The sequence below is a fragment of the Pocillopora verrucosa genome, chromosome 6 (assembly GCF_036669915.1).
Source record: "Pocillopora verrucosa isolate sample1 chromosome 6, ASM3666991v2, whole genome shotgun sequence".
In the NCBI taxonomy this organism is placed as follows: domain Eukaryota; kingdom Metazoa; phylum Cnidaria; class Anthozoa; order Scleractinia; family Pocilloporidae; genus Pocillopora; species Pocillopora verrucosa.
In genome coordinates this window covers 11,053,444-11,064,472 of record NC_089317.1, presented here as the reverse complement: position 1 = coordinate 11,064,472, position 11,029 = coordinate 11,053,444, and the positions used below count along the sequence as shown (strand labels likewise).

At 37.6% G+C, this 11,029-nt stretch overlaps 1 protein-coding gene and 1 pseudogene across 1 annotated transcript in view; one reads left to right on the top strand and one right to left on the bottom strand.

The window, feature by feature from the left end:
* Positions 1–11,029, bottom strand: part of LOC131795384 (proto-oncogene tyrosine-protein kinase receptor Ret-like) — an 85,519-nt gene that overhangs the window by 56,465 nt on the left and 18,025 nt on the right. The window contains exon 13 of the mRNA XM_066168898.1: positions 9,632–9,736. Coding sequence (XP_066024995.1) covers positions 9,632–9,736 — 105 coding nt within the window. The remainder of the gene's footprint in view (positions 1–9,631; positions 9,737–11,029) is intronic.
* LOC136281591 (uncharacterized) overlaps positions 9,765–11,029 on the top strand; it is a 2,568-nt pseudogene continuing 1,303 nt past the window's right edge.

Below are 11,029 nucleotides of genomic sequence, written 5' to 3'. Positions count from 1 at the left end.
CCCACGCCTAATTACATTAATTTAATTGCTTGTTTAGGTTAATAGTCGCGGAACGTGTAGAAGAAAAATTGCTGCTTTGAAAGGGTTATTTTGATTTAGACGGTAAACACGCCACTCTTTACGTAGAGGTATTTAAGACAAGTGTAAGAAGGTCTGGTGAAGTTTCTCTCAGTTTGTCTGAAGTCCATCTCCCGCAGATTTACGGGAAACTGGACATCAGTAACATATTTTTCCCTCCTTCTCGCCATCTTTCACCACTCATCTTCTTCCTCGGTAAATTAGATGATAAAAGATTGTTCATGAAAACGAGGATTTTCAAAAACTCTCTGTTTTACAAAACTTGATAAGGAGGGATGAAACTTTATGAGCAATTTTGACGCCCACAGCCTCCCCGAACATTTTAACCCTAAACTTTTCCGCCCGGCTTCGCCTAAATAACTAATTGCCTACAGCAACAAAGGAACTTTCGTACACTTTATACGAAAAGTTGAGCCCCAAAAGAAGACCATTTGTTGCTACAGAGCAAACTGGTTCGTTGTCTCTGTTGTCCAGTGTAACTTGCCATGTAGCGGTTGAATCTTTCGGTTGTATAATACGTCCTTTATTCGGTTTGGACGGCTGTATATTGTATATTGACCCAACTATGTGGGAAACGAAACGAGTTAATGTAATCGATGCAATAAAATGAAGTGATTTCCTCATTTTCTACTGATCTTTATCGGTTAATGGTCCTTTCTAAGGGAATATTTAAGATAGCAGCGTGTTCTTATTGGTCGATAGGAGTGTTAAGATGGGGGTAACACGGTTGTGAAAATACGCCGTCTGTGTTTATAATTATATCTGAGAAATATTTTAGAAAAGCTATAACGGACTTAAGCCTCATCAAAATACTCGTTGGGAATTGGGGTTGGAAGAATTCTCTAAAGTTATGCAAACCCTGGACATTTTCTGGAATTCTCCCAACAACCCCCTCTTTCCTGTTAAGATGAGGCTATTTATATTAAACAAGGCTTCAAAACTCCATAAGAATAACAAAAAGTATGACAACATCAACCCATATATCAAGGTATATGGGTTGTAAGATATCTCTTGCTCTACCCTAAGAACAACTACGAATAATTCTATATTTCGGGAGGAGTTGGGGAAATCGAAAGGAGCGGGAAATATTCGAAATATTTCTGTGCTAATGGGCTACAAGCAAGGGTTCGTCATGTCAATACCAATTCTTCGCAAAAGTAAAAATGTCCAGACATTTTTTCTATTTTCATAAACTCGTTTAATGTATTTAAACAGGTAGATAGTTTCCTAAAAAACCATAATTTGCTGGAAACTATCTAGCAATTTTACCTGACAGACCATGGTTCAATTCCTTTAGAGAGCAATTTGATTTCAAATATATAGTGGCTTGAACTGGCTGCAGGAGCACCTCTTGATGGTTGCTAGTTGCAAAAATGCGGGAAGATTGCTCAAACCACAAGACCCTCTCGATTTCAGCTAGATTTTGTTGCCATTCCTCTTGGGATTTCTTTAATTTCTTGCTGTTACACCCAACCTCCTCGTTGGCTCACAGTCAAGGACTATTTTCCATTTTATCTTCATTCATTCGCACTTTCCTTTTATATGTAGAGTTATGGCAAAGATCCCTATATGCCGCAACTGAAACTAAGCGATGTTATAAGGATTGAAATCAAGAACCATGATGTTTTGCTGCCAAAAACATTGCGGGAGTCATTTATGGTGACACGTTATTATTGGCTAATCACACTTTGGTGGACTAAAGTCCCAAAAGAAATTATTTTTTCAATAATTTTTTTAATGGTTCCCGTGAGTATTAACTTCTAAAAAATATTTCACGGAAACTGCGGTTAAAATAATAATGCTTAGTTTAATCTGAGAAGAGAATTCAGGAAAATTTAGTGGCCTTTTCATGGCCCACCGAATTTCTTAAGGCAGACATTTTTGCATATTAAAGCTCTTATAATGGATTATGATCCAGGACTATTCTTGAAAAATTTACAAAATCATAGCACGTATGAATTTCATTTGCATGTGCAAGGTTTGCAAAGAACGTATAAAAATCACGTTGACATTATTATTACTTTTGCAGGTTGCTTTTTATAACATGGGTACATGCCATTCAATTATCCTTGAAGTTTATTTGTGACTTTTTAACTACTCTTAGTTCTAACAAATATCAGTGGAATTAGAGGTAAACCAACTGTTCTTGAAGGTAGGAACTTACAGTTAACGTGCGAAGCCTCAGGTCGACCAGAACCAAACAGCACTTTGACCAAAGAGAAGACAGTGAACCAAGGAAATAATACTAGTGTGGTGCAAGAAGGAATGGTGCTGACTATAACAGACATCAACAGGAGTGATGCAGGAACATTTACCTGTACAGCATACTATGGCTTTGGTGAACCAAAGAACCGAACAGTTTCAGTGAATGTTACTTGAGAGTATGCATTCATTCAAAAATTCTTTGACCAATGTTAAATAGAGATACACTTTCCATTTATCTTCTGTATTGTAATGTACTATGCTGTCAGTTACTCGTATTGATGTTTAACTTATCAGTTCTTATCCAAGAACCCATCGAAATTGATCTTCATTAATAACCTGAAGGAAGAAAGGTCTGTGGAAGAATGCTAACAACGGATATAACAGATGTAAAGGTTCAGAAGGATCTGCAACGTGCAAAACGCACAGATTCAAACATAAAAACTCAAACGTAACGGAATCTTGGTTGGAAAATTTTTCGAGAACATACCGAAGGAGTTTTTATCGAAGGAGTCTCGCATCATTCCATTCAATAGCCATGTCCGGTCCATATCATGATATATAACTTTTCTTTTTTTACAAATTGGTATTCCCTTGCTAACTTATAGGATTTTAAACAAATAATAAACATATTACAATTTATGAAGTAATTCGAACACCAAAATATATTACTTATTATACTACGGTATAGCGAGAAAACAACCGAGTGAAAGTAAAAAATAAATAAATAAATAAAATAAAAAGGAAACTACATGCTCACTCATCTCGCAAGAAGTAAGATCTCAATTTTGGTGAATCTTTAATTCGAAGAGAATACGCGCGAGAACATTCCAAGGAAGAAACCATACAAGGAAACATATTAGAAAACTTTGTCTAAGTGGAGTTATTACCACAAATTATGAAAAAAATTTAGACTCGTCTTCAAAATATTATAAAAACCCGTATAGTACGAAAGTTAATACGGTGCAGCCTGATATTTTGGGGCACTTTCTTGGTCAAGCTAGAATTACAAAATAACCTAAGGAAGATAGACTAAGTTGTGAAGGACTTATAACTATTGAAGAATGTGTTAAAGCACTGAATACTTTTGAAAAAGGAAAGACTCCTTTTTTCCCCTCCTTGTTATTAAAGGTAATGAATTCGTTTATTTTAACAAAGGAAACATACATCATTCGCTAGTCGCGTATATGAAAATGGGCACCACGGAAACAGAACTTATTTAAGGCAGGGAATATTGCTATTTAAAATAAGAAACCGACCGTACTTTAAAGATACTTAACATATAAAACATACCTTATTAGTCTGGGTATGAAACAACCCAACTGACTGGTTACGAATTGACCAGGCTGGTAACTTGTAAAAGGGATCTTCGGGTAGAAGTAGACTACGAGTGCTCCGTCCTTTTCGGGCGATGTCAAAAAAAAAATCAATAATCAGCGCAAACAAAATTTATGTAAGCATGTCGCGGAGAGTTACAAAAAGTCGAGACCGTGCTTTTCGTGTATCTCACACCCAGACAGGGAAAATAGTCTGAACCAGCGGTTTAGCCATGTTTAGATGGTGTTGATTAGGAAAAGTAAGTCTTTCGCCATGTACCGTTCAATTTCATCAATCGATCGAGAAGTTAAAGGAATTTAACAGTAATTGCAAGCAGACTGCAATCTTACAGAATTTCGGTTATACGCGCTGCAAAGGATGATTAACGAGAGAGTAAAAAGAAAGCCTGTTCCAACACTTTGCTACACTGCTGAGATGGCTTCAGAATGGCTCGATCCACAAGCAAAACAGAAAATGAATTATGACGATATGAGCGCAGGAAGTTTTCGAATGAAAACGTGCGTCTTTCCACTTCTTGGTGCTTTCGATCTCTAAGGCTTCGCCTTAAGAATAGAAAAGAAAAAAAAAAAACGCGGGCAATTTTTCGAACACAGCTAGGCCAGTTACCTCACCCACCCAGGTATTCCATACCTCCATGTCAACAGGCCCTCGAGAATAAATATAAGTAATTTGATTTTTGCCTTTTCGGGGAGAGCCGAAGAAATTGAAAGAGAGCGGAACTAGAAGGATTAGGGTTCTTCCAATCTCAATTCCTCACAAAATGATACATATAAGCCACATTTTCCCTATTTTCATTAGGCTTTGTAAAAACACTGGTCCACACTATCCGTTCGTGGTTAATAATTGTTGACACGAGACGAACAAGATCTGGTAAATCTATGACGGTTATGAATTACGCTCTGAAAATTGCATATCTACGTTACAGGTCTGAATGCCTCAATTAAGTTTAATGAAATGTGAATCGACGCAATTGTGGTAATTTTTTCGCCCTCATGGACCGTTTAAAGCGTCTTTTACGAAATTACTTTTGGCCGGAGACTTCTAAGAGATCGAAAGAGAAGAAACGGAGACCTTTTCACCAATTAAATTTCGTTTTGCATTTAACTATAGGTAGTTTTTAATATGGTATACTAAATCGTTATATCATAAGATGAATAATATACACATATGTTAATTCCTTCTTACTTACGATCTATTAGAGCTCAGCAAATAGGTGACATCACCACTATCAACATTTTGCCTCTATATTATATTTAACCAGTAGATTGTATGTTGCTGTGCATCTGTTCAGTTATGGATCAGGGATGACATTAGAATATGGTAAGACTAAAAAAGTCACTGATGTTAGCAACAATGCAATACGTACAATACAAGCTAATTATGGATCAATATGTACACCAGTTTTGCTCCCACCGTTTCCTGCGACTTTCAATAAATTTCAGGGCTTTCCCTTTTGATGAAGACATAATGTAAAGATTTCATTCTGACTGTTTAGGGAAAGAAAAGAATATAAGCTAACTATCACTGGCTCTATTGCCAAATCGACAGAACACAAACATAACAGCTCTTAAAAGAGGACAGCTTTATGCATATTAATTCTTTAAAAATACACTGAAAGAGGTTTGCAAATCGTTTACAAGTTAACAATCTCAGGATTCAATGCTATCAAGATATTGAATCCTGCACAGTTTTGAGATCTTAAAAGGTAATACTGGCTATGTCAGGAATGAATTCAAGCTCATTTGCTGTTGAGGGATATATATGATAATGACCGTCGCATCTTGTCGAAAACAACCATAAAATTTCCAAGCAAAGCCTAATGTAATCAGCAGTTCTTATATAAGATTCTGACTACTTGCCAACATATCCTGGAGTAAGTAGAGATTTGCAAATAAAAGGCCTCCTTCCGACATAGTTTGCTCTTGAAATATGTTCTACTGACTCCTTTTGTTCCACACAAATCGGGCATCTTAAATTCTCCGTCGTCTTTTTGTGCTTCCATAACTTAACATAGACAAAGAAGCATAAACATTGTACGATTAAGGTATTGGTAAAATATATAAACAATACTCAATTGAATCCTTGATGTGAGTCATATCTGAGCCTTTTTTAGCAGTGACAACACGTCGGAGGATTGAATGGATGAAACTCGACGGCATTAAGGCCAACAGCCTGTTAGTGCCATTATTTTTTCTGTTTTGAATGCGCATGCGCTAGTTGTGACCAAGCCCTTATAATTTCATGCCATTTGAAGGAGAAAATTTTAGATCGCAGTTATATTGAAACAATTTACTTTTTCGATTTCGTCAAAAGAAGAACAGCTCTCCTCTAATTTTAAATAATCTAAAAGGCACAGTAATCTGCTGCTGTCGATATAAGAATCATCTAAACACAGCACAAACCGAGAACTGAACCGGAGGTCTTTAACGAGAAAGGGCTACAAGGTCACTCTTTGTTCTCTTAACGGCCTCCGGCCAAAAGTAATTTCGCCAAAATTATTTACAGGGCCTGAAATTAATTTTTTTTTTCTGATAGCCACTTGGCTCCTTAAATTCTTCAAACGGTAGCCAATTCAAAAAAATTTGGTCCCCATTTTCAAAGACAAACAAAACCGTTTTTTACGCTGTCAGCGAAAAGATCTTTAACGTGCTTCAAAGTGGACACTAGGATGGATGATATACAACGTTTAAGCTTACCTAAATTCAAGATAGCGTTTAGTTATCGATCGAGAGGCATGTGCAGCGTTTTGGAAACAAACTTAACGAGGAAATTTGCCGCGAATTTATCTTTGCAATCATTTAATTCACTCCATCTCTAGGTAAGATTACAATGAAACATTCTAATCGCCAATTTGGTGACCAATTTTCAGGATTTGGTCGCCAAAGTGAGAAATTTAGTCTCATTGGCGCCTGTATCAGGCGCAATTTCACGCCCTGATTTATATTTATTCATAAGGGCCTGTTGCATGTAGGTGGGGGACCTCAGGTAGGTTAGGTACCCCGCTTAACCTTGGTCGTTTACATTTATACTTAAGGTGGAGCCTGAGAGATCGAAAGCACCAAGAAGCAGAAATATGTCAGTGTTGTGAGACTTTCTGAGCTGATGTCATAATTTACTTTCTGTTTGCTTGTGGATCAAGCCTTTCTGAAGCCGTTTTAGCAAAGTGCGGTTAGGCTTTCTGTATATTTTCTCGTTTCTCTTGTCAAGCGCGAATGACTGAAACTTTGTGAGGTTGCTGGTCTGCTTGTAATTGTTGTTAATTTCTTTAGTTGTCAACTTCTCGATCGAATGCCATGATCGCTTGAACTTTTCACAGATAATTTTAATTTTGTTTCATTGGAATGCAAGACTTAAATAATGCACAGTATAAGAGGGACAACGTCTTATTATGACTTTCATTGCCAAAAATTTCAAGTGAAACAAATAAATCAGAATCTCAGTACTCTGTAAATATGTCGGGGGATGATTGAAATCGATAGAAACTGAGTGAGCCCTTTGATTTTTTAAATTGTTTTTCTTTATTTTTAAAGAATAGCTAGGCCATTATAAACCCATTGCAACCATTTAGAAAGTTTCATAAAAGTTAGGATTTTGTGATGAAATTGATCAGTACATGGCGAAAACTTACTTCTCTTGATGAACACTATCTACACATGGTTGAACTGCTGGTTAAAAAAATATTACTGTTTTCCCTACTGGACCACCTTAATCAATAAAGGAATTTTTTTACGACAAGAGATTCATCCGCTAAATTTCAAAATATAACAAAAGGGACAGCAGATGCAAAATAAAATACATGTTTTGTGTAAAAAACATATAAAAAAAATCTATAACGCTGGGGGGGGGGGAGGCATACGAAAAAATATGAAAAATGATTATAAATTATACTATACTCTGTTAAGCTTTCGAGAGTTCCTTCATTTTTCTACCCAGAAAGAGAGCATATTGCTGTTACAATTAATTTTAGATAGTGAAGTCTTAGATTAATCATCGAAAAACCAACTAACCCTAAGCCTAACCCTTGAAAAACCAAACCCAAAGTATTCACTACTATCAATCAGAACAAAGTTTAACATCAACATTAACCAATGATAACTTAAAAGTAGGATCTGGCATCCTCCTTGAAGCGCGGAAAACGCGTGTGATCAAGCTGGGATTAGTTTTAGTTTTTACTTTCGATTTGCACTTTCGAAACTCAATTGAAAACTGCTCGAAAAGCGATATAAATTGAAGTCATAAACTACGCTTGCAAGCATTCATGGTGCCGCCGTTATCAAGTTAAGTTGATGGTGATAGATTCTAACAATCAAACTTTGAATAGGGAAAAAAGAACACATAGAGTCTGTTTGTAAACTCTACCATTCTACCTTGTGCTGTTTTTCCGTTTCTTTGAGTCTGTTTCTCAACTTCTCAAAAGATGGTCTCAAGTTAGGGTCGTCTTTCCAACATTTTTGTCATAAAGTCATACCTAAAAGGACGTCCAAAAAAAAGTCTTATTAGAAACGGTTCAAAAACCATTTTAGTCTTATAATTCCATCTTGTTACAATAGAGAACAGATTTATACAAAAGAAATCAACTGGTGATAGTGTACTTCTTCTTTCATTTCCCTTCGTTAGGCTGGTTCAATAAGTAAAGATGGTTTTATCTTAAGGCGCACATGAAACTCGAACAAAAAGCGTCACAAATACTACTGTACGATAAAAGCCATCAAGAAACAATAATAAGATATTATCATACAACTTATTATCCACATGTTGTGGTTTAGGCATTTTGTATCCCTCTTGAAGTAAGTTTGCAATTTTTCTTCCATCCATCCTTGGATACGGTGAACCACCTGAATAGAGCACCTAATGTTAATATACTCTAAAATGAAAAGCTCCACAGATGTATTTCTATTAACAATTTTTCCGGCTAGGGCCAGCGACTTGGTATGACCAAAAGCCAATTGGTAAACCCTGCTTACTTCATGACTTCGTGTCCCCCCAATTTCTGAGGCTAAAATTACTGGACTGGCAATCTGCCTAGTAACTTACCAATCGTGAAAATCTCATAGAGGAGAACTCCGTAGCTCCACCTGTAAAACAAACGGGATAAATTTAAGGAATAAAATTTCTTTCCTGCAAAAAAAATTAATTAAAACATCTTTGGTATTAAAGGGGAAGGGGGAATGGGGTGGGGAGGGACACCTGCACAGGGTCATAGGAGTTGATCCCTGGTCACTAACCATGAAAAATGAGAATAACCACTTCTCACTGAGATGAGCTCACACCAGCAAAATAAAAAGACCTAAATACAAAAGTTACCAAATAACTTTTTGCAGACCTGAAAACAGTTCATACAAAACCATTCTCATTGAGCTTAACTGCAGTGTTATGTCTTCTTTGTACTCACACATCACTCTTAGTAGAATATTTTCCGTAAAGCAACGCCTCAATGGCAGTCCATTTTACGGGGAGACGCCCCTGAATAAGAAGCAAAAATGCAAGGAGTTAGTGTAGTCATTAAAAAGTACTAATGCTCCCAATGACGACAACACCATAACGAAAGTTCCGGGAAACGGAACAGGATTTACTGAGCTTTTTTCTTTAAGCAGTCACTCCAGTGAGGCGTCTTAAGCCACACAATCCAAGACTTACGAGAACATTATATGATTTCTTAAGATTATTCATACCCTGGTTTTTCTTTCATAAATATTGTCCTCTTGCACATCTCTGGCCATTCCAAAGTCCGTCACTTTGCATGTTTCCTCCTCTCCAACCAACACATTACGAGCTGCAAGATCTCTATGAATAACCTTACACAAAGAGAAAACGTTTCTTACGGAAAACACCATTTAACGAAACGAGACTTAGGGGTGACTCAGCTGACATGGGATGACATCCTAGGCAGTGAGTCCACGATTTAATGAAAAGTCAGGTAAAGTGAGTGACAAATGGGGCCTTATTCTATAAGAACGTCATTCAAAGATTTATTACATCACTCACTGGTATCGATGACAAATAAGCGATTTGCCAAGCAAATTTAATCAGCTGTTGTGAGGTCAGATTTGTTTGTGGTTTGATATCCTGGTCTTTGTAGTAAGTATCATTCAAACCACGGCTCTTTCTCAGGTAACCATTTCATGGTATGGTAATTAGCGCCCAATATGGCGGCCACGTTACGAAAGGCGGCACTTTTTATTGCCTTTCTCGCTGGGGCTTTCGAACTAACTCGAAATACCCCTTTCTTCTACAATTTAAGAGGCTATTCAGCGCATAGTAAGGTTAAAGTTAGCCATGTTCTATCGCACAAGCTACGAAACTCAAGCTTCTCATCTCGCCCAGTTAGCGTTTGGACTAAGCACGGATATGTCAGCCTTTTTCGTCCCTTTGCAGTGGATCTAACCGTGGCAATGGATGTCGAAATCAATCCTGGCCCCAATACCGCTACTTTACAATGTCAGGGCCTCGACAGTCAAAATCAAGCAACAGTTCAACAGCTTTCTGGAACTTTTGAACATGTTGTTGGCAACTTACGTTATGTTGATTATGCTAATTTTACCCGCGACATCTCGACCCGTCGCTACGGTTATTCCAGAGATGGGCTGTACCGGTTACATCCAAATAGAACATCTACACCCCAGTTTCGCCCTACCTTAAACCACATGCATAGAAGAACAGCTTATCGGGGTTCTAGAGCTGGCAAGTGGGTCAAGGAAAAGCGGAATAATTCGCTCTCAAATATTCCTACTATTGTTTCGCGTCGTCCGTCACGCAACGTCAACAAGCGTTACACGACAATGCGAAATAAATCGACAAATCTATCCCGATCGCTCATTTCAGTGAAAATTGAAAATACTCCTACTGCTCCTAAAGTTGTTCCGAAATGCATGGTTATAAATGCTCGCTCTCTAGTGAAAGCTGATGCTGCCCCAGCCTTGTATGCTGAACTGAGCAGTAATAATATTGATCTTTGTTTTGTCTCGGAATCTTGGCTAAACAAGAAAATCCTGTCCCACTTGATCTGCCCTGACGGCTATGTGATGGTTAGAAAAGACCGGAATGGAATACGTGCCGGTGGAGGGGTTGCTGTCATCTGTAGGAAGGACTGGAAAATAAAAGCAATCAACGCCCATGGACAGCTTGAGTTTGAGACTCTTTGGTGCAAAATAACAACTCCAAATTCCGAGTTTTTCGCTGCCAGTGTTTACCATCCGCCTGACCCCATCTACGAACCAGCTGATCTACTGAATTTCTTATCTGAAACCTGTGATCAAATTCTGCACGATGATCCGAACGCCAAGATCGTAATTGCAGGTGACATAAATCAGCTGCAAATAAAAGATCTTATGCAACAACATGGTCTGCATCAGATGGTTAAAGTACCTACTAGGCGGGACAAAATACTTGATGTTTTTCTGACAAACTGTCC